Here is a 24,944-nt window from a genome sequence, read left to right on the forward strand (position 1 = left end):
TGGATTACTCTGGATACGAAATTACGTTGCGTTTATCTGATTGAAACTTTCATTAATAAGAGTCATGTTATCCTACACCAAGTCTGCCTCCACTTTCCCTGGCTGGCGGGCATGCAGACAGACAGAGGCAGCAAGTCTAATCCAGGTGAATCCGCACTTCACACAAAGCTGGATAAAGGATGTGCAGATTTAGATTTATCAGAGCTCGTTAACTCCACATCACGTGAGGAAAGGTGTGTGTATGTCAGGAGGTGAATGAGGCTAACAGACTCAGACCACTGACTTAAGTAGCTCACTGTGGGTTTATTAAACACAGTTTCCCATGCTTGTTCAATGAACTATAAACAATTGATGAACATGCACCTGTGGAACGGTCGTTAAGACGTGTAACAACACCTGCACAGGATCGGTACATCCGAACATCACACCTGCAGAACAGGTACAGGATGGCGACAACAAATGCCCGATTTACAGCATGGTCTGGGGCGGTGTGTCACAGCATTGGACTTAGCTTGTTGTCATTGCAGGCAATCTCAACAATGTGCGTTACAGGGAAGACATCCTCCTCCCTCGTGGTACCCTTCCTGCAGGCTCATCCTGACATGACCCTCCAGCATGACAATGCCACCAGCCATACTGTTTGTTCTGTTGGTGATTTCCTGCTAGACAGGTATGTCAGTGTTCTGCCATGGCCAGTGAAGAGCCCGGATCTCAATCCCATTGCGCACGTCTGGGACCTGTTGGATCGGAATGTGAGGGCTAGGGGCCAATCCCCTCAGAAATGTCCAGGAACTTGCAGGTGCCTTGGTGGAAGAGTGGGGTAACATCTCACAGCAAGAACTGGCAAATCTGGTGCAGTCCATGAGGAGGAGATGCACTACAGTCAGTACTTAATGCAGCTGGTGGCCACACCAGATTGTGACTTACTTATGACCCCCCCCGCCCGTTCAGGGACACATTATTCCACTTCTGTTAGTCACGTCTGTGGAACTTGTTCAGTTTGTCTCAGTTGTTGAATCTTGTGTTCATACAAATATTTACACAAGTTAAGTTTGCTGAAAATAAACACAGTTGACAGTGAGAGAATGTTTATTTTTTTGCTGAGTTTACATACAATACTGTATGATGATACAGTAGAAACGACATGGTATACAGAAAATAACACATTTTGATTGGAACGCGCACATATCCAAAGTTATTATTTGTAAGGAAAACAACAATGCGAGCACCAATCAACAAAAAAAAATCCAGTTCGTGCAAGACTTCACAAGTGTCGGCATACTTGATGTGGGAAAAATGCGGAAGGGCTCTCCTTGAAGAGTGAAGTCTGACTCAGTAAAGTCTCAAACATAAGTTGTTCACGTCACCGAAATTGACTACTTCTGTGAATTAATGAGGCAGAACACACCTCAATTCAAACTCGTGTTAGAAAATCATTCGAAATTTGACAAGTTAAAACAGCCTATAGATAATTAGCAGGCAGCGCGGGTTAACTGTTCTGTTGCGTAACAATCACATTTTGGAACAGTGAGTGCATTCTGACATCACGTGCATAAAACTCGCGCTGGGGGCGACCGTTAGCGATATATGGAACTCACATGTGAAAAGGATAACCTCTTTGGGCTGCAATCGCGTTAACGGGATGATATGACAACAGCCAGTGAAAGTGCAGGGCGCCAAATTCAAAACAACAAAAATCTCATAATTAAAATTCCTCAAGCATACAAGTATTTTACACCATTTTAAAGATAAAATTCTCCTTAATCCAGCCACAGTGTCTGGTTTCAAAAAGGCTTTACAGCAAACACACCACAAACAATTATGTTAGGTCACCACCAAGTCACAGAAAAACAGCCATTTTCCAGCCAAAGAGAGGAGTCACAAAAAGCACAAAGAAATAAAAATGAAATCACTAACCTTTGATGATCTTCATCAGATGACACTCATGGGACTTCATGTTACACAATACATGTTTTGTTCGCTAAAGTACATATTTATATCAAAACATTTCCTTTTACATTTCCTTGCACGTTATGTTCAGTAGTTCTAAAACATGCGGTGATTGTGCAGAGAGTCACATCAATTTACAGAAATACTCATCATAAATGTTGATGAATATACAAGTGTTATTCATGGAATTAGAGATATACTTATCCTTAATGCAACCGCTTTGTCAGATTTTAAAAAAACATTACAGAAAATAATCATCTGAGTACAGCGTTCAGACAACAAAGCAGCCAAAAAGATATCCGCCATATTGTGTAGTCAACAATAGTCAGAAATAGCATTATAAATATTCATTTACCTTTGATGATCTTCATCAGAATGCACTCCCAGGAATCCCAGTTCCACAATAAATGTTTGATTTGTTCGATAAAGTTCATCATTTATGTCCAAATAGCATCTTTTGTTAGGGCGTTCGGTAAACAAATCCAAACGCGCGTTCGGTAAACAAATCCAAACGCGCTTTCAGGTCCAGACGAACGTCGGACAAAAAGTTAAAAAAGCAATATTACAGGTTGTAGAAACTTGCCAAACTAAGTATAGAATCAATCTTTAGGATGTTTTTATCATAAATCTTCAATAATGTTCCAACCGGAGAATTCCTATGTCTGTAGAAAAGCAATGGAACGAGAGCTAACGCTCTCGTGACCGCGCCTCAGGCACTCTGCCAGACACCTCTCTCAATCCCCTCTCATTCTCTCCCCCTTCATAGTAAAAGCCTGAAACAAAGTTCTAAAGACTGTTGACATCTAATGGAAGCCTTAGGATGTGCAATATGACCCCATTTACACTGTTTATTGGAATGGCAAAGAGTTGAAAAACTACAAACCTCAGATTTCCCACTTCCTAATTGGATTTTTCTCAGGTTGCCGCCTGCCATATGAGTTCTGTTATACTCACGGACATCATTCAAACAGTTTTAGAAACTTCAGGGTGTTGTCTATCCAAATCTAACTAACTATATGCATATTCTAGCTTTTATGGCTGAGTAGCAGGCAGTTTAATTTGGGCATGCTTTTCATCCAAAATTCCCAATGCTGCCCACTACCCTAGATTAGTTAATTGAAATGCATTCCAGGTGACTGCCCCATGAAGCTGGTTGAGATAATGCCAAGAGTGTGCAAAGCTGTCGTCAAGGCAAAGGGTAAATGCTTTGTATAATAATATATTTGAGATTCTTCAATGTATAACTTTTGACTGGTACTGTACGTTCACTCAATTCTCTAGAATGTAGAGAAAGGGGCAATTCCAGAGGATGCTATGAAATGAATCTCAAAACAGTCATTTCCCTGTCTTTATAAATCAAGAAATTAATCATTGTTCTCGACAATATTGTAATTGAATATACTTGTACTTGATAGTGTTGATGAAATAAGAAATGTAAATTGCTTTGACCGTTGCTAGTTTAGACTTTCGTCGCATCTCTTTCATATTTGGCTTTGGGAGGTGCTCTGATGAAGGTCCACTGACCGAAAGCCCAGCCACAAAGAAATACTGTTTATCCAGCATTTGGAGGTGGAACCATTTGGATGCGTTACCGATGGTTGGACCAATTAAAATCAACTTGATACCCTCGTCATTTTCATGTCCAGATCCATAGCTTTCATTGGCGATCAATCTACATTGAGAGTTTCTATGGCAATTTAAAGGGAAAGAATCAGAAATACACTATGAAAACAGGAATACTGTCTTCAGGGGGTGGATATTAAAATGCAGTCTGTTAGCTTTGGAAATAAATATATTTAGTCCTTATTTTGCATTCTTCAGATTTCATTTAGAAAAAGCCCATGTCGATCACAAACCGGCAGCCGCTAGTTAGGTTGTCAGTTGATGTTCAAAGTCAGTCCCGTTGTCACGGAGCAGTGCCACAGAGTTAAGTTGATGCTAAATTCTCAGAGTAAATAGTCTTAACTTTTGAACCATATACAGTGCATTCGGAAGTATTCAGACTGACTTTTTCCACATTTTGTTAGGTTACAGCCTTATTCTAAAATGGATTTTAAAAATAAATAAAAACACAAAAACCTCATAATGACAAAGCAAAAAGTTTTTAAATGTTATTTGTCACATACACATGGTTAGCAGATGTTAATGCGAGTGTAGCGAAATGCTTGTGCTTCTAGTTCCGACAATGCAGTAATAACCAACAAGTAATCTAGCTAACAATTCCAAAACTACTACCTTATAGACACAAGTGTAAGGGGATAAAGAATATGTACATAAAGATATATGAATGAGTGATGGTACAGAGCAGCATAGGCAAGATACAGTAGATGGTATTGAGTACAGTATATACATATGAGATGAGTTGGTAAACAAAGTGGCATAGTTAAAGTGGCTAGTGATACATGTATTACATAAAGATGCAGTAGATGATAGAGTACAGTATATACGTATACATATGAGATGAATAATGTAGGGTATGTAAACATTATATTAGGTAGCATTGTTTAAAGTGGCTAGTGATATATTCTACATAATTTCCCATCAATTCCCATTATTAAAGTGGCTGGAGTTGAGTCAGTGTGTTGGCAGCAGCCACTCAATGTTAGTGGTGGCTGTTTAACAGTCTGATGGCCTTGAGATAGAAGCTGTTTTTCAGTCTCTCGTGTCCCAGCTTTGATGCACCTGTACTGACCTCGCCTTCTGGATGATAGCGGGGTGAACAGGCAGTGGCTCGGGTGGTTGTTGTCCTTGAGGATCTTTATGGCCTTCCTGTGACATCGGGTGGTGTAGGTGTCCTGGAGGGCAGGTAGTTTGCCCCCGGTGGGCGGAGCAGTTGCCGTACCAGGCGGTGATACAGCCCGACAGGATGCTCTCGATTGTGCATCTGTAGAAGTTTGTGAGTGCTTTTGTTGACAAGCCAAATTTCTTCAGCCTCCTGAGGTTGAAGAGGCGCTGCTGCGCCTTCTTCACGATGCTGTCTGTGTGGGTGGACCAATTCAGTTTGTCTGTGATGTGTACGCCGAGGAACTTAAAACTTACTACCCTCTCCACTACCGTTCCATCGATGTGGATAGGGGGGTGTTCCCTCTGCTGTTTCCTGAAGTCCACAATCATCTCAGTTTTGTTGACGTTGAGTGTGAGGTTATTTTCCTGACACCACACTCCGAGGGCCCTCACCTCCTCCCTGTAGGCCGTCTCGTCGTTGTTGGTAATCAAGCCTACCACTGTTGTGTCGTCCGCAAACTTGATGATTGAGTTGGAGGCGTGCGTGGCCACGCAGTCGTGGGTGAACAGGGAGTACAGGAGAGTGCTCAGAACGCACCCTTGTGGGGCCCCAGTGTTGAGGATCAGCGGGGTGGAGATGTTGTTGCCTACCCTCACCACCTGGGGGTGGCCCGTCAGGAAGTCCAGTACCCAGTTGCACAGGGCGGGGTTGAGACCCAGGGTCTCGAGCTTGATGATGAGCTTGGAGGGCACTATGGTGTTAAATGCCGAGCTGTAGTCGATGATGTATGTATAAATGTATAAAAAGACTGAAATATTACATTTACATAAGTATTTAGACCCTTTACCCAGTACTTTGTTGAAGCACCTTTGGCAGTGATTACAGCCTTGAATCTTGGGTATGATGCTACAAGCTTGGCACACCTGTATTTGGAGAGTTTCTCCCATTCTTCTCTGCAGATCCTCTCAAGCCCTGTCAGGTTGGAAGGGGAGCATCGCTGCACAGATATTTTCAGGTCTCTCCAGAGATGTTTGATCGGGTTCAAGTCCGAGCTCTGGCTGGGCCACTCAAGGACATTCAGAGACGTATCCTGAAGCCACTCAAGCGTTGTCTTGGCTGTTTGTTTAGGGTTATTTTCCTGTTGGAAGGTGAACCGTCACCCCAGTCTGAGGTCCCAGTACTCTGGAGCAGGTTTTCATCAAGGATCTCTGGAGTTTGCTCCGTTCATCTTTCCCTTGATCCTGAGTAGTTTCCCAGTCCCTGCCACTGAAGAACACCCCCACAGCATGATGCTGCAACCACCTTGCTTCACCGTAGGGATGGTCATGGGGGTGGTGCAAGGTTTCCTCCAGAAGTTGTGCTTGACATTCAGGCTTCATGGTTTCATCAGACCAAAGAATCTTGTTTTTCATGGTCAGAGTCATTTAGGTGCCTTTTGTCAAACTCCAAGCGGGCTGTCATGTGCCTTTTACTGAGGAGTGGCTTACGTCTAGCCACTCTACCATAAAGTCCTGATTGGTGAAGCGCTGCAGAGATGGGAGAACCTTCCAGAAGGACAACCATCTCCATAGAGGAACTCTGGAGCTTTGTCAGTGTGACCATCGGGTTATTGGTCACCTCCCTGACCCCCGATTGCTCAGTTTGGCTGGGCAGCCTGCTCTAGGAAGAGTTTGGAACCACCAAGACTTCTTCCATTCAAGAATGATGGAGGCCACTGTGTTCTTGGGGACCTTCAACGCTGCAGGAAGTTTTTGGTACCCTTCCCCAGATCTGTTTCTCAACATAATCCTGTCTTGGAGCTCTATGGATAATTTCTTTGACCTCATGGTTTGGCTTTTGCTTTGACATGCACTGTCAACTGAGGGACCTTATATAGACAGGTGTGTGCCGTTCCAAATCACGTCCAATCAATTGAATTTACCATAGGTGGACTCCAAATCAAGTTGTAGAAACATCTCAAGGATGATCAATGGAAACAGGATTCACCTGAGCAAACTGTCAAGTCTAATAGCAAAGGGTCTGAATACTTAAGTAAATAAGCTGTTTATTTTTTATACATTGCTACAATTTTGAAAAACTTGTTTTTGCTTTTTATGGGGTATTGTATGTAGATTGATGAGGGGGGGAAACGATTCAATACATTTTAGAATAAGGCTGTAACGTAACAAAATGTGGAAAAAGTAAAGCTGTCTGAATACTTTCGGGAACGTACTGTATGGTAGAGACATGGGGTTTGGACGATTGTTTTTCGGACGCAAATACCTATTGAATGGACATTTTTATAAACCTTGAAAGAATTATTCATTTTATGGGTGAACACCATACAATAGGTTACTGTATAGCTCAATCGATAAAAATAAAAATTCTGGTTTCTAAAGTTCTATGTTGTGTTCCTTACTTTTATTAGTTAGAGCCCATCTGATCCCTTGAGCTAACCTGGACCCTGTCTTACCTGAGAGGCAGCAGGAAGCCGTAGCGGATCACCACCCCCAGCCCCCACAGGACCGTCAGCCTCAGGCTGATGTGCTGGAAGTTATAGTTGCTACGGGTCAGCAGGTTCCATGACTCCAGCTCCTCAGCAGAAAACCTCTTGGTCACCTCGTCGTCCATGATGCTCTCCACTCCTCGCCGGCAGAAGTAGAAGATGTCAGACATCTCAAACTCAGAAGCGGAGTCCAGGTCCCGGTTACTGCCGCGGCGCCGGATCTCATTAATCTCCTCCTCCAGCGAGGTGGGCTCCTTGGCAATGATGGCTGCAATATCCCAGGGAGACATGGGAAATGGTTAACACCTATACACCAGACAAACTCAACAACACAGAACACACAGCCTATCACTCACCATTCGAGTAGGGCTTGTACAAGAGATGGTTGTTATCCTTGGCTCCTCTTTCAATTCTATGCGTGGCCCACTACAAGAAAAGTAAAGTAGACAGGTCAGGGATTTTTCTGTCATTTTGAGTTGCCAAAGTCCAAACTGTAGTTAAAAATATACACACTACCAGTCAAAAGTTTGGACACATACTCATTGAAGGGTTTTTATTTTACTATTTTCTACATTGTAGAACACCAAAAAGTGTTGAACAAATCAAAATATTTGAGATTTTTCAAAGTAGTCATCTTTTGCCTTGACAGCTTTGCACACTGCTCGCATTCTCTCAACCAGCTTCACCTGGAATGCTTTTCCAACAGTCTTGAGGGAGTTCCCACAAATACTGAGCACTTGTTGGCTGCTTTTCCTTCATTATGCAGTCCAACTCATCCCAAACCCTCTCAATTGGGTGGAGGTCAGGTTATTGTGGAGGTTAAGTCAACTGCTGGAGCACTCTCCTTGGTCAAATAGCCCTTACACAGCCTGTGGTGTGTTGGGTCATTGTCTTGTTGAAAAATACATGATAGTGGGACTGAGCACAAACCAGATGGGATGGCACATCACTGCAGAATGCGATGGTAGTCATGCTTGTTAAGTGTGCCTTGAATTCTAAATAAAAATCACAGGCAGTGTCACCAGCAAAGCACCCCCATACAATCACACCTCCTCCATGCTTCACGGTGGGAACCACACATGCAGAGATCATCCGTTCACGAACTCTTGCATCTCACAAAGACACAGCTGTTGGAACCAATCATCTCAAATTTGGAAACGTCAGGCCCAAGGTCCATTGTTCGTGTTTCTTGGCCCAAGCAAGTCTCTTATTATTATTGGTGTCCTTTAGTAGTAGTGGTTTCTTTGCAGCAATTCAACCATGAAGACCCGATTCACACAATCTCCTCTGAACAGTTGATGTTGAGATGGGTCTGTTACTTGAAATCTGAAGCATTTATTTGTGCTGCAATTTGAGGCTGGTAACTAATGAACTTATCCTCTGCAGCAGCGGTAACTCTTGGTCTTCCTTTCCTGAGATGGTCCTCATGAGAGCCAATTTCATCACAGCACTTGATGGTTTTTGCAACTGCACTTGAAGAAACATTCAAAGTTCTTGACATTGTCCGTATTGACTGACCTTCATGTCTTAAAGTAATTGACAGTTGTTTCTCTTTGCTTTTTTGAGCTGTTCTTGCCATAATATGGACTTGGTCTTTTACCAAATAGGGTTCTCTTCTGTATACCAACCCTATTTTGTCACAAAACAACTGATTGGCACAAATGCTTTAAGGAAAGAAATTCCAAATTAACAAGGCATCTCAAATATTTTGATTTGTTTAATACTTTTTTGCTTACTACGTGATTCTGTGTGTTATTTCATAGTTTTGATGTCGTCACTATTATTATACAAATGTAGAAAATAGTAAAAAGAAAAGAAAAACCCCTACTGTATAATACTGGAAAAATGTAAATAAAAGCTAGAAAGTCAGGGAGAATTTAAAATTCCAAAAACAATGAAGTCAGCAGTATTGATTTTGTTAGGTTTGAGCAAAATAACAGCATTAGCCAAGGCAAAAATTACTTGAATTTCAGGAAATTAGCTTTAAAACGGCAACATTCTCTGAGCTCCATGACAGAACATGTACAATTGCAGGAAATTACCTTAGAAATTGCTAAAATGTCTCAGCTCCATGGAGAAATGTTTTGAATAGCAGGAAATGAACACATTTCTCTACACCGCCAAAATATTTACACAGCGCCAATTTCCACACCCCCTGCCACGGGCCCCTAAACCCCCTTTTGACCCAGAAAAGATCCTGCAGGTGTTAGCCCGTTACTTCCTAGAGAAACATTCTGCCTCAACCTCCTTCAGACAATTATCAAATTCTAAATAATAGACTTCCCATTTTTACTTTATGTCACATAAAATGACCAAAACAGCTTCATGCTGTATTACGGGAATTATGTGGCATTTTGACAGGTTAGATAATTCAATTACAGATAGGCCTACATTGATATGTCCATTATATTTTATCTACAACACTTGAGTTTATAAAGATGTGCAGTAAATTGCGGACATGTTATCAAAAAGTGCCATTTCCAATAGGCTGATATTGCACAAGACAAACACAGTATAACATAAAGCAGTTAATTCTATTAGGTTGATAAGGTATTTTGCCATTAGTTTGATATTACTATTCCAGGGCAGCTAGCGATTATGAGAGGAGTCTGTCCCCATGGAAATCATTAGAATAATTTGTTTTCTCTATTTCTTTATTAAATGCATTCACATAGTAATTGTCCGTTTTATGTAGGCCAAAAAGACCATGCTCACGTAAGCTGAACGAAGTGCAGATGTCCATACTGTATCTGCACACCTAGACAAACACTAAAGTATGAGGCTGGAAATGGACAATGTTGCAAATACCTTAGCAACAACAGGCAGAGCAGGGAGGAGAGGAGGAAGTGGGAGGGGATCCACTGTTCTCAAACTTTTACTTCAACCTCAGGCACTGAGCTGGGTGCAAGTTCACACAACACATCACATCTTTATAGGATCCTGATGTTCACAGACAGGGCAAAGAGGAGCAGAATTCTGCTGCCAGAACATTCCAATCTGCTCAAGCATCTATCTTACACATACATTACACTCCAATACAGTTATTTGAGCCAAATGGCTAATGGAAGTAGATCAGGGCACCTAGCAAAAAAAAAAAAAAAGTGTATAGACTGTGTTCACATTCTAAAAGGCTTTACTAGGCAACAGGCCTTGACAGCAGTTAAGGTTCACCTGATCAACTTCACAACATTCCTCTGACAGGATAGGTAAACTGGACATTTACAAGACTGACCACTTGTGGACAGGAGCACAACAACATAGTAAGAGGCAAAGCATCTTTGCTACTTAGCAGTGCCAGGCCAATGTCAACAACACTACAGGACGAAGGACACAGTTCTCTTTAGAAACTGAAATTGACCATCCCACCTTTTGAAATGATAACACTGCTCACCGAGGGGAGATTTTACAGTTGGTTGGCCGCAACAAAATCCTTACTGACATGACAATACCATTACATGTGAATCATAAGACTAAAGTGCAGCTTATAGGGACACAAATGTGTTTGCTTTGGTTTAGGCTAGTAGATGACGAACATAGCAATCTTGTTGAGTCTGAACTGGAACAGGGCAAATCAAGGCCAGCACATGGCTTAGGACAAAGGGGTGTGGTAGCACAGGATTATATAATACTAACCAAAAAAAGAGCTGGTGTGTGATACCTCTACACTCACTTCATAGACTAGATTGAGTAGGAGTTACAGGGTCCTCCTTGTTCATTCTCTCCTTCCCATTCTCTAACACTGCAGCTGATGCAATTTGACTTGTCAAAAAGCATTAAACAATTATGGCAATTTAGCTAGTTAGCTTGCACTTGCAAGCTAATTTGTCCTATTTAGCTAGCTTGCTGTTGCTAGCTAATTTGTCCTGGGATATAAACATTTGAGTTTTTAATTTGACCTGAAATGCACATGGTCCTCTCCTCCGACAATTAATCCACACATAAAACGGTCAACCGAATCGTTTCTAGTCATCTCTCCTCCTTGCAGGCTTTTTCATCTTTGAACTTATATGGTGATTGGCATCTAAACTTTCATAGTATTACTACACCGACCGGCAACACAGTTCATCTTTCAATCACCCACGTGGGTATAACCAATGAGGAGACTGCACGTGGGTACCTGCTTCTATAAACCAATGAGGAGATGGGAGAGGCAGGACTTGCAGCGCAATCTGCATCAGAAATAGGAATTACTTCAATTTTAGCCCTTGGCAACGCAGACACTCATTGACACGTGCAAGCAGTGTGGGTGCAATAATTGAATAACATAGATTCCTACATTTATTTTGCAAAGTGAGCGGTGTGGTCAGCCTGTAAGCTTATTTCTCTCATAAAAATGCTGGTAGACTAGGCTTGGCGCTACTGCGAGCTGAGAAACCTCTCATATCACCAGCCATCTCCCTCCAGCCCAATTATTTCTGCCACTAGAACTTTCTCTCAAAGGGGTTAAAGGGGTTGACTGGAAACTGCTCACAGGCTTACAGTCAGCACATAAAGCAGAAGATGACAGAGGGAGATAACCTTCTCTGGTTTCATCTCACTAGTGAGAGGTGAACAGACAGCTAGGCTAACTCCCAACAACCATTGAAACCTTTGATTAATCATATTGAGAGACACTTGAGCCCATCAGCAGGCCAAACAAGAAAGTGAATGTTGATAATGTAGGGTCAGAAGCACATATCCCACAAAGTCATGTTCATACCATAAACATGTAGCCAGATAAAGACTTTTAGTACCCAGGTCTGTACCGTTCTCTCTGGTCTCTCCATAGTTACATAATGAGGGGGAGGCAGGGCCCCTGGCCATCATGTAATCTCCACCCACCAACCACTGAATGCATGGCTGTCTGGGTACTAGTGATAAAAGGTCACTGTGAAGCCAGAGTTGTGAAGAGTGCCACTAACAATTGACTTATAGTGGCCAGCCAGCAAAGTTTTTATTGACTCTCTTGGCAGTGACCCATTATATTGTTGAATCATTGATTAGAGTGGTGCTAACTTTATACTTGTGTGCTATTGCTATTACACACTCATTATACCCATCTTATATGACATGTCCTGCTTCGGCATCTCTGTGACAACAAAGGTGCTTGTCGTGACTTCATGTGAAGCACATTGTAAATATGGACCTGAACTGAACTCGCGCAATAGAGAGTTGATGTTGAAAGGGAGGGATTGAAGGTGGGGAGGTGCACATGACCTACACTAAACTAAATTCCCATTGCTAAATCCCAGTTTGGGTCAGGTGCACTGTCAAACAAGGAAGTACCACATCACTGCACACAGTGAGTATAAATAAAATCACAGACATGCTAACCATGTGTATGTGACAAATTTGATTTGATTTTGATTTGTATAATTCATGCACTCCACTCAAGTCTATGTCAGTCATAAATGTTGTGTGACATATGCCTACCATCTATTCTCGATCATTCAAATGAATTATGCATGTGCAAATGTCTGATGTGATGTCCTATCTGACCACAAACTGATAACATCTGTGAACCCCAGCAAACAGTGAAGTGGTTCCCACTCACCTCAAAGATCTTCAGTAAGGTTTTCATGTAGAGCCGGCGAATGCCAAAAGACACTCCAAAAATGGCAGGCACGATGATGAAGACGAGCAGTAGGGTGAACCACACAGTGAAGGAGATGCCCAAGAGAATGCACAGCAGGTTATCAAAAGGGTTGAAGTCTAAGAATGGGCCCATCTTGAGGCTTTAGGGGGCAATGGGGAGATCCTACTACACAGAATATAAAGGCTACCCAAAAGCAGGAGGAGACAGTGTCGCACTTGTCCGCCTTTTAGGACTCAGTCTCAGTCAGAGCAGTGCCTTCATTAAGACATCTGAGGGACCAGATTCCTCCTCACACTGGTCAGTGAATCAATGTCTGTAGAGGACAGCATCTTGCTGCTGTCTCCCAGCTTTATAGATATGTTATAGCAACTGGGCCTTCCAGTCTATCAGTGATGTTGTTTTCTGTAGCTTCTTATCATTCAAACTTATTGTGGGGCATTGGTCTACAATGAATTTGGGTTTAATTTAACTCCACTACTACCAAACATTTTTTTATGGACCCAGAAAGGGTTTGAGAATATTGTGCATTGAAAGAATCCAAAAGTTGCAACTGTTTAGTTGAGTATCACATGTTCCTGAAAGAGATGTAAACAAAAACACAAGGTCAGGCCTAAGTGCTGGTCGATACTAGGAAGGTCAGAGATTTCTGATTTGCTAACTCGTTGTAGAAATGTGTCCCACTTGGGAAGTATCATAATCAACCAATATGAAGCTTTACGCAAATAATGTAAAATAAAATTAACTGCGCATGATGGACACGACCATGATGCTAGCGTGGCGTCTCTCTCCTTCAGATTATGATGACTCAAATGTTAGGATGGTCAGGCCAGCCAAGTCTGTTCTTCGTAACATTAGTTAGCTAACGTTAGTTCTTTGTAGCTAGTTGCAAGTACTAACGCCACTATATACATTTTTAAAAAATACGCTACTATTTCCACTAAACATCACTCCTCGCTCCAGTCACGACATGTTATTATAACATCGGAAGCCGGCAAATTGGCTACGTAACGGTAGCTGGCTGGCTGATAACATTTTGGTGAGGGGCTTGCTATTGCACAGTATGAGAATCGAGAAAATTATGTACGTAAATTTTCTGACTGTTGCAATAATTTAACACCAACTCCAGCAGACCAGGAAGGGAGAAATTACACGGATTCTAGCTAATAATGTGTCACGATTTATGCATTCAATCCGTATCACACTTTTAGGCTAGCCAATTAAACTAAACTCCACGAATTACAATGAGTTGAGCAATTTAACAAATTACGACGGACTTGAGCTGCTACGGATGTGGGCGGGATGGATTTCAGCAGCCAAATAGCCTGCATTTACACATTAATTGCGGGCTATTCTTAAATCATAGAGTTGAGTCGGCATGGCTAGCTAGGCTAGTATTGAGTACTCTGACTAGGTGGAATGCAGCTACGACCAGAAGTGACTTTTTCTTAGCACTTTAGAAATTACACATTAGTTTAGAAGTAACATAGCAGTTTATGATACATAGGTTAAGAAAATGGTTATGGTTAGCTAAAAATGCTCTTAGTTCTAACCTGCTGTACTCTGTCACTATTTACCACAGCCACAAAGTAACAATTGGTTAGCTATATAGTACACATTCATTAAACAAAACTTTGCTCATGTATCTTAATTTAAGATTAGGCATAAGGTCAGCAGTGTGGTTAAGGTTAGGTTAAAAATCACAAGACAATTGTAGAAATAGGCCTGGTTTAGACGAACACTTTGTGGCTGTGGTAACCATTGACGCTGTACACCATCTATCTATTCACAAACAATATCAAGCAGTCGATTTTTTTGTGCTACGTTAGCTTTCTATCATGGAAGATGAGATACAATTTCCTGAAACGTGGGTAGATAGCTACATGAATGTACTCACCTAACATTGTTGTCTCCACTCGTGGCCAACGGACAGCGGCATAGACGTAAGGTGATGGAAAGATGATGGTGCGCATCAGATGTTCCTGCGAGAATCTCGTCGGTTTTGTGGTCTCGTTTTTCAGCAAGAACAAAAACATCCTTCCTCGTCTCTAAACGGACATCTGGTGGTAGGACGTGGAAGCACCGGCGCATTACTTAACGCTGAACACAAAATACATGTAATTAAATACATCACAGTAGGCCCAGTGAGGGCAATCACACATGATATAGTTGCGTAAATACAGTGGTAGAAAAAATACCCAATAGTCATACTTGAGTAAAAGTTAAAGACACCTTCAAATAAAATGACTCAATTAAAAGTAAGTCACTCAGTAAAATACTACTTGCGTAAAAGTCTAAAAGTATTTGGTTTTAAAATGTACTTAAGTATCAAAAGTATAAATCATTTAAAATGTCTTATATTAAGCAAACCAGACAACACAAATGTTTTAATTTACAGATAGCCTGGGTCACAGTTTAACACTCAGACATAATTTACAAATGAAGCATGTCTGCCAGATCAGAGGCAGTAGGGATGACAAGGGATGTTCTCTTGATCAGCGCATGAATTAGACATTTTCTGTCCTGCTAAGCATTCAAAATATAACGAGTACTTTTGGGTGTCAGGGAAAATGTAAGGAGTAAAAATTACATTATTTTCTTTAGGATTGCAATGGAGTAAAAGTTGTCAGAAATATAAATAGTAAAGTACATATACCCCCAAAAAATACTTACGCAATCCATGCTAGACCCTGATAAATCCTCATCTCGCATCATGTAAAGTTGAAAATATATATATATATATATCACAATGAAAATGTTTGAAGTATAACAAGTTACCTTAGAGATTCAGTGCTAATATAAGTACAGTGCCTTGCGAAAGTATTCGGCCCCCTTGAACTTTGCGACCTTTTGCCACATTTCAGGCTTCAAACATAAAGATATAAAACTGTATTTTTTTGTGAAGAATCAACAACAAGTGGGACACAATTATGAAGTGGAACGACATTTATTGGATATTTCAAACTTTTTTAACAAATCAAAAACTGAAAAATTGGGCGTGCAAAATTATTCAGCCCCCTTAAGTTAATACTTTGTAGCGCCACCTTTTGCTGCGATTACAGCTGTAAGTCGCTTGGGGTATGTCTCTATCAGTTTTGCACATCGAGAGACTGACATTTGTGAACAGCAGTTTTCAGTTCTTTCCACAGATTCTCGATTGGATTCAGGTCTGGACTTTGACTTGGCCATTCTAACACCTGGATATGTTTATTATTGAACCATTCCATTGTAGATTTTGCTTTATGTTTTGGATCATTGTCTTGTTGGAAGACAAATCTCCATCCCAGTCTCAGGTCTTTTGCAGACTCCATCAGGTTTTCTTCCAGAATGGTCCTGTATTTGGCTCCATCCATCTTCCCATCAATTTTAACCATCTTCCCTGTCCCTGCTGAAGAAAAGCAGGCCCAAACCATGATGCTGCCACCACCATGTTTGACAGTGGGGATGGTGTGTTCAGCTGTGTTGCTTTTACGCCAAACATAACGTTTTGCATTGTTGCCAAAAAGTTCAATTTTGGTTTCATCTGACCAGAGCACCTTCTTCCACATGTTTGGTGTGTCTCCCAGGTGGCTTGTGGCAAACTTTAAACAACACTTTTTATGGATATCTTTAAGAAATGGCTTTCTTGCCACTCTTCCATAAAGGCCAGATTTGTGCAATATACGACTGATTGTTGTCCTATGGACAGAGTCTCCCACCTCAGCTGTAGATCTCTGCAGTTCATCCAGAGTGATCATGGGCCTCTTGGCTGCATCTCTGATCAGTCTTCTCCTTGTATGAGCTGAAAGTTTAGAGGGACGGCCAGGTCTTGGTAGATTTGCAGTGGTCTGATACTCCTTCCATTTCAATATTATTGCTTGCACAGTGCTCCTTGGGATGTTTAAAGCTTGGGAAATCTGTTTGTATCCAAAGCCGGCTTTAAACTTCTTCACAACAGTATCTCGGACCTGCCTGGTGTGTTCCTTGTTCTTCATGATGCTCTCTGCGCTTTTAACGGACCTCTGAGACTATCACAGCGCAGGTGCATTTATACGGAGACTTGATTACACACAGGTGGATTGTATTTATCATCATTAGTCATTTAGGTCAACATTGGACCATTCAGAGATCCTCACTGAACTTCCGGAGAGAGTTTGCTGCACTGAAAGTAAAGGGGCTGAATAATTTTGCATGCCCAATTTTTCAGTTTTTGATTTGTTAAAAAAGTTTGAAATATCCAATAAATGTCGTTCCACTTCATGATTGTGTCCCACTTGTTGATTCTTCACAAAAAAATACAGTTTTATATCTTTATGTTTGAAGCGTGAAATGTGGCAAAAGGTTGCAAAGTTCAAGGGGGCCGAATACTTTCGCAAGGCACTGTATATGAATACATAAAGCACACAGGAACTTTTGTTATTTTTATTCATCTTACATCCAGTCATTTAGGTATGGGTATACAGGATACCACATGGGAAATATTACTGGTCTACTTATCCCTCCCAAGTTTAGACCTGATAGTGTGATCTGCTTACAAAACTGGAATAGGACCAGTGGTGTAGTGGATGGTAAACACAAGTAAATGCAGTGTACCTTTGTGAGACAGTTTACCTACCTTTCATGTGACAGTTTACCGACCTTTTTTGTATGACAGTAAGAAAATTAAAATGGAAGCATAGATCACGTTCATTTTTACAGCACGACCGGCAATCAGAGTTTACCCACCTATTTTCTTTATCACTACATCACTAAATAGGACATTTGGAATTTGGCACATTCATGTAGGCTAATCATTTTGAATGAGAGAATACTGTACCATCCCTTTATTAGAGTCATTTAGCACACATCTCAAACAAGGTCATCTTTCCCCATCACTTTCAGCAGAGAAAAATAAATAAAATGTTCTGTAAACAAGCCAGCTTTTCATACAAACTAGTGGTAGGAAATCTGTTTACAAGACTTTCTATTTCGCATTCTGAAACTATCCAGGGCCAAGTTACAACAATGGACACTTGAAAAAACATGTATAGGTTTTAGGTGCCATGTTTGCTTGTGGTACTACTGTCCTTATAGACCTTATGCTGCACGGTCTGTGTTATTCTGTATGTGGTCCCCACTGTACTGTAGAAACCCTGGCCTACTGGTGGGTGCTTATATTTGTCCTGTTAGTCCTGTCCTGGTTTGTCATACTCTGTTCTCCAGCAGGGCTTCGAAGTCTGGCGAGCAGACCAATTTGTGTTTGATGTGACCCAGCACTGACAAGTCACCAGTCCGGCCCTCTCCTGTTCCAATTGACACCAGCTCCTAAGGGGGTGGGGGGAGAGGCAATTATATTGGCACACTTGCACTTTGCTTTAAAAATTCCTAATTTGTCTAAAATAAGTTTAATTTGAAAAGGCATCATGAAATCAGCAGAGTGTCAGGTGTTTTGTGGTCCAATGTTCAACCAAGTGTCCAGTCTCCTTTGAAGGTTGTGGGTCTTCCAGCATGACAAGGACCCCAAACACACATCAAGAATCACACAGGAATTGTTAAGAGGATATGTTGGACTGTTCTTGAGTGTCTAGCGAAGATTCCAGATCTGAATCACATCAAAACCTATGGCGAGCTCTGAATACAGTAGTTGATGGAGGGCACCCATCAAATATTGAAGAATTAGAGCAGTTTGCTGCTGAAAAGTGGGCCAAATTGTCAGTAGAAAGGTGAAGCAAGCTTATTGATGGCTACGATAAGTGTATTTCTGCAGATATTTTGGCCAAAGGCTGTGCAACCAAGTACTAGCTCCGGGATGGCAATCATTTTGTCCATTCCCTTTGTCTTTATATTTTTTTATTCAAATTGTAAACTTAAGTTAAAAAATGTAATTGTTTCTGCAATGTTGAAAATCCGATAACAAGTGTGACCAAGTGTTTTTCAATTTCAACTTATTTTAGAATAGGGAATTATTTAAGAAAAGTGCAAAGGAGCCCATATTAATTGGCCACACCTGTATGTTTACATACAACTACAGGGAAGTGAAGATTTGAAGGGAAATTCCACCCTTTTTCCAACATCAAATTCATCACCAACATCAACATACACTACGTGACTAAAAGTATGTGGACACCTGCTTATTGAACATCTCATTCCAAAATCATGGACATTAATATGGAGTTGGTCCCCGCTTTGCTGCTATAACAGCCTCCACTCTTCTGGGAAGAATTTCCTTAAGATGTTAGAATTTTTCTGCAGGGACTTGCTTCTATTTCAGCCACAAGAGCATTAGTGAGGTCGGGCACTGATTAGGCCTGGCTCACAGTAAGCGTTCCAATTCATCCTAAATGTGTTAGATGGGATTGAGGTCAGGGCTCTGTGCAGGCCAGTCAAGTTCTTCCACACCGACCGCGACAAACCATTTCTGTATGGTCCTTGCTTTGTGCACAGGGGCATCGTCATGCTGAAACAGGAAAAGGCCTTACCCAAACTGTTGCCACAACATTGTAAGTACATAATCTAGAATGTCATTGTATGCTGTTGCGTTAAATGGGGCCTAGACCGAATCATGAAAAACAGCCCCAGACCATCATTCCTCCTCCACCAAACTTTAGAGTTGCACTATGCATTGGGGCAGGTAGCATTCTCCTGGCATCCGCCAAACCCTGATTAGTCCGTCGGGCTGCCAGATGGTGAAGCGTGATTCATCACTCCAAAGAACGCGTTTCCACTACTCCAGAGTCCAATGGCGGCGAGCTTTACACCATACCAGCCGACACTTGGCATTCTGCATGGTGATGTTAGGCTTGTGTGTGGCTGCTCTGCCATGGAAACCCATTTCATGAAGCTCCCGACGAACAGTTCTTGTGCTGACATTGCTTCCAGAGGCAGTTTGGAACTAGGTAGTGAGTGTTGCAACCGAGGACAGACGTTGTCCGGCTGAAATAGCCGAATCCCCTATTTTAAGGGGTGTCCACATACTTTTGTATATATAGTGTATATGAAAACATCAGATTTCCATGTTTTGTAGTAAAACAAAATAGAAAAAGATAAGTGTTTCCGGTGACATCATCCGTAGACACTAATTTCAACCAATTATGAGCTGCCAAAGGTTGTGTTTTCTCTGACCTGGAGGAAAGCGCATGAGGTTCCCAGAGCCACATCTAGTGTGACATGCCCCAGTATGAGCTGCACCCGACCAGACTTCCGAACCAACAGTCGTCCCACCAGACCCTCCTGCAGGTCCCTCAGATGGCAACTGTTCTCCTCCTGCTGCTCCTCCTATTCCACAGAGGACACACACACAAACAAACTGATCGTACACAGAAGCCTTGCTCTCTGAACCACATATTTAATAGACCTGAATACCTACCTGAGATTCAGTTTTCAATAGCATGGACTGTCCATCCTCTGACTGCATCTCTGTCTTCACTGGCCTGACCTCTCGGGTGGGCGGCTGCCCTGGTAGAGAGTCGGGGAGCTGGATGAAGAACAGCTCCTCCACTTTGCTCTGACTCCAGGTGTCCAGCAGTTCAGGTAAAACTTCAGGCTCAGGGAGTGGAGGTCGTCTGAAAGTGGGTTCCATCTTCTTGACCTCTGGAGCATCTTCTGGCTCCTGCTTCACTGAAGAGAGGGAGGGAGGGAGACAAATTAGACAGTTATAGTAGATTGTTTTGCCATTCTGTTTCATTTGAACTGACATGAACGTTGGCGATGTAAGAGCTGTGATTATAGTTACCTTTGACTGCATTTGTTCCCTCCGTGGCCTCAATGTCCTCCTCAGACTTGTCTGGTTTGAAGGCTATATCAGTGACATCACTTTCCTCCTTGAATCCCCACCCTGACACAGCCAGGGGCAGCTGAACAGGGCAGCTCCTTACATCACTCCTTAGGTGAGGGTCATCCAGGAACTGGTGGAAATTAGTTGTAAATTACTCATAAGTGGACAACAAACTAGACAATTATTGTACAGACAGACAGTATGATGAGACATAGGTACATGGAGGACTCACATTGTCTCGTTCCAGATTGCGCAAAATTTCTTTGGTCTCTTCCTCTGTCTCCCTCTTCTCCTTCTTAATGTTGATGATGGGTGAGGGACCCACACTTGGTGCATCTCTCTCACCTTCATAGCCACCTGAATAGAGCACAGGAAGAAAGTTCAAACGAAATGATACATCATTATGGTAATGATACCATATAACAAATGTTATGTAATTACAGCTGAATGACCCTGATTCTACCTCTTTTCTTCATCATCATCTCTGCAGGCCCTTGTTCAAAGATAGAGTGGGACTGGATGACTTCTGGACGTCCCCGGCCCCGACCACCCCTACCACCTCGCTCACGACCCCGATCATTCTCTCTCCTTTCCCTCCTTTGCCCAGACTCAACCTTCTGCCTATAGTATAAGAAAGTAAAACTCTGTTAACAACATATGGTCCTTTAGTATGTGCTGGAAAACATTTCAGTATCATGCAATCACATATATTGTCACAGACAGAACAACTGAACTTACTCTTCTTTAGCTTTTCTGCCAATAATGTTAGGGGTGAAGGTTTTCTGAAACATAAAACATTGAAGTCAAGATGGACCTAGTTAAATAAATAGACAAGTGCTGGTGATAGACCATTAAAAACACTCCATACAATTCACTGAGCCTACCTTCTTCACCCCTCCTAAGGTGAGGTCTTTGGTGCGCATGGAAGGGAAGCGGCCGGTGGAGAGGGTAGCTGGAAGCCGGCGTCCCATCACTAATCCCCTGCCACTCCCTCCAGGCGTTGCTGGAGTGCTAGAGGGGCCACCAGGGTCGCTTGAGCCTGGCTCCGCCATCCTGGACAAAGCAATTAGGGAGAAAATTGTATAGGAAAGCTAAATGGATAACTATCCACACGGCCTCATTCAATAAGTCTTCACAAGAACACCTACAGTATATCTGCATGTAGCCCTTATCATGACTACAATTCCATTGGGTCATTCCACATATCTATATGCTGCCTGAGGTAAATGCCCTGATGTGACACTGCCCGATATCATGTAAAAAAGTTCACAGCGTGAAATACCGCGGGGAAAAAATAAGTTAATAAATCGCAGCACCCCGACCCCCGAACTACTTCCCGCAGCTATGGCTCACAATCAATGATTAGCTTTCTTTTTACGCTTGTGATTGGTAGTGATTGTAAAGTCGCAGCATGATAAAGCTCACAGATTGCAAATTCTCACTGGTCCTTTGCTCGTGCCAGATTCTCTTTTAGCCATTGAGGTATTAAAATAACAATCTTTGCACAAGTGTCCACTAGATAACACAGCCAAAGTCAGATTCCACAGCCACAAGGTCCAAACTGCCTACAAAATGTGTATTTATTATTTGTGTATCTGTGACATTTACTGCATTGTTAGGAGCTAGTAACATAAGCATTTCACTGCACCTGCTATAACCGCTGCTAAACTGTGTGTGCGAGCAATAAACATATAAAGTCCCAAAAGGTTTACAAAACCGTATCACTAGCAAGGATTAATAAAGTTTCTAAACGTTAAAACAGAGCGTCAGGATTGGGGATTCACATGAAGCCAGCTGTGGTCCATACTTTCAGCTGAGAATCCAAGAGGGGGACCCGCTGGCCTTCAAATCAAGTTGTATTTGTCATATACAACTGGTGTAAACTTTACTGTGAAATGCTTGCTTATTGAGCCCTTCCCAACGATACAGCGTTTCAAAATAATAACACAAGAGGAATAAAATACACAAGAATGGAGCTATATACAGGGAGTATTAGTACCAGATCAATGTGGAGGGGTGCGAGGTATTTGAGGTAAATATGTACATAAAGGCAGGGTAAATTGACTGGGCATCAGGATAGAAAGGAGTAAAATAAAGAACAGAGTAGCAGCAGATACTGATGAGTAAAAGTGTGAATGTGTGTGCGTAATTTGTATGTTTGTGTTGCATTGGTATGTGTGTGTGTATGCGTATTAATGGCACCCAAACTATTTGCGCTGACTATCTTGCACTGACCCTACGCACACTCACTAGACTATATATATATATATATATATATATATATATATATATATATATATATATATATATACACACACACACACTATATTGACACTCCCACACACATTCACCACACACTAGGTACCATTAATTGACTATTTAGCAGTCTTATGGCTTGGGGGCGGTTGAAGCTGTTTCTGAGCTCGTCGGTCCGAGAGCCGATGCTCCGGTACTGTTTTCCAGACGGTAGCAGAGTGAATAGTCTATGGCTTGGGTGACTAGAGTCATTGGCAATTGTTCAGGCATTCCTCTGACACCACCTGATAGAGGTCCTGGATGGGAGGGAGCTCGGCCTCAGTGATGTACTGGGCTGTCAGCACCACCTTCTGTAGCACTTTGCAGTTGAAGGCGGTGCGGTGCATTTGCCATACCATGATACAACGCTCGACCCGCTCCACAACAGCCCTGTCGATGTGGTTGGGGGAGAGCTCTCCCTTTTCTCCTATAGTCCACGATCAGCTCCTTGGTCTTACTGACGATGAGGGAGAGGTTGTTATCCTGGTACCACACTACTAACATGCTGAGCCATCGCGCGCATGTTGATTTTGTCCCCCCACACCAGACGCAATCAGGACAAGCAGGTTGAAATATCAAACAAACTCTGAAAAACCTATATTCAATTTGTGGACTTGTCAAAAAGCATTAAACATTTATGGCAATTTAGCTAGCATGCTTGCTGTTGCTAGCTAATTTGTCCTGGGATATAAACATTGGGTTGTTATTTTACCTGAAATGCACAAGGTCCTCTACTCCGACAATTAATCCACAGATAAAAGGGTAAAAGTTTGTTTTCTAGTAATCTCTCCTCCTTCAGGCTTCTTCTTTGGACTTTATATGGCAGTTGGCAACCAACTTTAAGGTGCATAACCACTACCAACTGGAGCGTGCACCTCAGTTCATCTTTCAATCACCCACGTAGGTATAAACTCCTAAAAACCAATGAGGAGTTGGGAGAGGTGGGACTTGCAGAGCGTTAAGAGTCACAAATAGAACCAAGCTCTATTTTAGCGACTGGCTACGCAGACGCTTGCGAGCAATGAGGGTGCAATGACTGAATAACATGTGTATATTTATTTTGCAACGCTCACCCACGCAACGCGAGCCGGTGTGGTCAGCATGCAAGTCTCTGACATCCTCCCTGTAGGCTGTCTCATTGCCGAAGGTGATCAGGCCTACCACGTCTTGTCGTCAACAAACTTGATGGTGTTGGAGTCGTGGGTGAACAGGGAGGGACTAAGCACACACCCTTGAGGGGTCCCCATGTTAAAAGTCCCCCTTGGGTTCTCAATAACACTCCCCAGTAGGAGCAGTCCTCCATAGGAATTAATGGAATTCTACAGTATTTCTATTAAATATTAAGGCCAAATATAATTGTTATTGTTTTTTTGGTAGTGGGGACAGTATCGTTAGTCATTTCTAAAACTTGTACTTTAAGGAAAATGTTATATATTTTTTGTTTAGCTCACAATGTAATTTAAAAAGTATACATGAAGACAGAGGTGTCAAAACTCATTCCAAGGAGGGCCGAGTGTCTGCAGGTTGTTTTTTTCCTTTCAATTAAGACCTAGAAAACCTGGTGAGGGGAGTTCTAATTAGTGACCTTAATTCATCAATCAAGTACAAGGGTGGAGCGAAAACCCGCAGACACTCGGCCATCTGTGGAATTAGTTTGATACATGTACATTATGGTGTCCGCGATAGAATAAACGTTCCAAAAACTATAATGGTAAGGGAGTGCCAAGATGAAGGCTTCAAAGTAGCGTCATCTATTGTATAACTTATATAAATAATTGAATGGAATGCGCATAGCTTTATATTTGTCTTTGATACCACATTCTTCAAGTTTTATATAGCCTATGCTATTGGTAGTTAGACAAAGTTATATCTACCACAACTGAGAATCAAGAAGTTGTCAACACATGGCAACAATGCATGCTGGTTACATTAGTTAGCAAGGACTGACTGCGTTTAGATATTGTCTTATTACAATTACCTGATTACTTCTATAGATGTTCACCAAACCAAGATTGCGTTTAAATGTACTGTAGCCCTTCTATGAGTAAAACCGTGTCAATTTCTTCAGCCAGTGGTCTACTCAAAAAGTCAACATTGACTGCCGTACAGCGCCATGACAGATAGACGTGACGTTGCATCTCGTGTATTTTTGCGGATCAAACATGCGCAGGATTTCTTCTTCTTC

At 42.0% G+C, this 24,944-nt stretch overlaps 2 protein-coding genes across 3 annotated transcripts in view; both read right to left on the bottom strand.

Moving 5' to 3' along the window:
• The window catches only part of LOC110536034 (glycerol-3-phosphate acyltransferase 4), a 32,333-nt gene extending 17,547 nt beyond the window's left edge, over window positions 1-14,786 (bottom strand). Inside the window, exons 1-4 of one of the 2 annotated variants that reach the window (XM_021621539.2) lie at window positions 14,630-14,786; window positions 12,694-13,310; window positions 7,517-7,586; window positions 7,128-7,428 (exon numbers count right to left, since the gene is read on the bottom strand). In XM_021621539.2, the coding sequence (XP_021477214.2) occupies window positions 7,128-7,428; window positions 7,517-7,586; window positions 12,694-12,867 (545 nt within the window). In that variant the 5' untranslated portion in view covers window positions 12,868-13,310; window positions 14,630-14,786. The remainder of the gene's footprint in view (window positions 1-7,127; window positions 7,429-7,516; window positions 7,587-12,693; window positions 13,311-14,629) is intronic. The other variant, XM_036935871.1, reaches the window with a different exon arrangement.
• Window positions 14,787-17,119: 2,333 nt separating this feature from the next.
• Window positions 17,120-24,912, bottom strand: LOC110536035 (DNA-directed RNA polymerase III subunit RPC4). The gene is made up of 9 exons (XM_021621540.2): window positions 24,738-24,912; window positions 21,349-21,517; window positions 21,203-21,246; window positions 20,928-21,085; window positions 20,697-20,821; window positions 20,423-20,594; window positions 20,057-20,307; window positions 19,813-19,965; window positions 17,120-18,015 (listed from the first exon to the last, which is right to left on the bottom strand). Exons 2-9 carry the CDS (start codon window positions 21,514-21,516, stop codon window positions 17,896-17,898), a joined length of 1,191 nt encoding a protein of 396 aa, XP_021477215.2. The 5' UTR covers window position 21,517; window positions 24,738-24,912; the 3' UTR covers window positions 17,120-17,895.
• Between the last annotated feature and the right edge of the window lie 32 nt (window positions 24,913-24,944).

This window comes from Oncorhynchus mykiss, chromosome 11 (assembly GCF_013265735.2).
Source record: "Oncorhynchus mykiss isolate Arlee chromosome 11, USDA_OmykA_1.1, whole genome shotgun sequence".
Lineage (NCBI taxonomy): Eukaryota > Metazoa > Chordata > Actinopteri > Salmoniformes > Salmonidae > Oncorhynchus > Oncorhynchus mykiss.

Excerpts from the sequence above, each read along its gene's own strand:
- LOC110536035 (XM_021621540.2), bottom strand. The coding sequence starts at position 21,516 with ATGGCGGAGCCAGGCTCAAGCGACCCTGGTGGCCCCTCTAGCACTCCA. Across the intron at positions 20,822-20,927 it reads GATGATGATGAAGAAAAGAG|GTGGCTATGAAGGTGAGAGA; the intron begins GTAGAATCAGGG and ends TGCTCTATTCAG. Across the intron at positions 20,308-20,422 it reads GGGAACAAATGCAGTCAAAG|TGAAGCAGGAGCCAGAAGAT; the intron begins GTAACTATAATC and ends CCCTCTCTTCAG.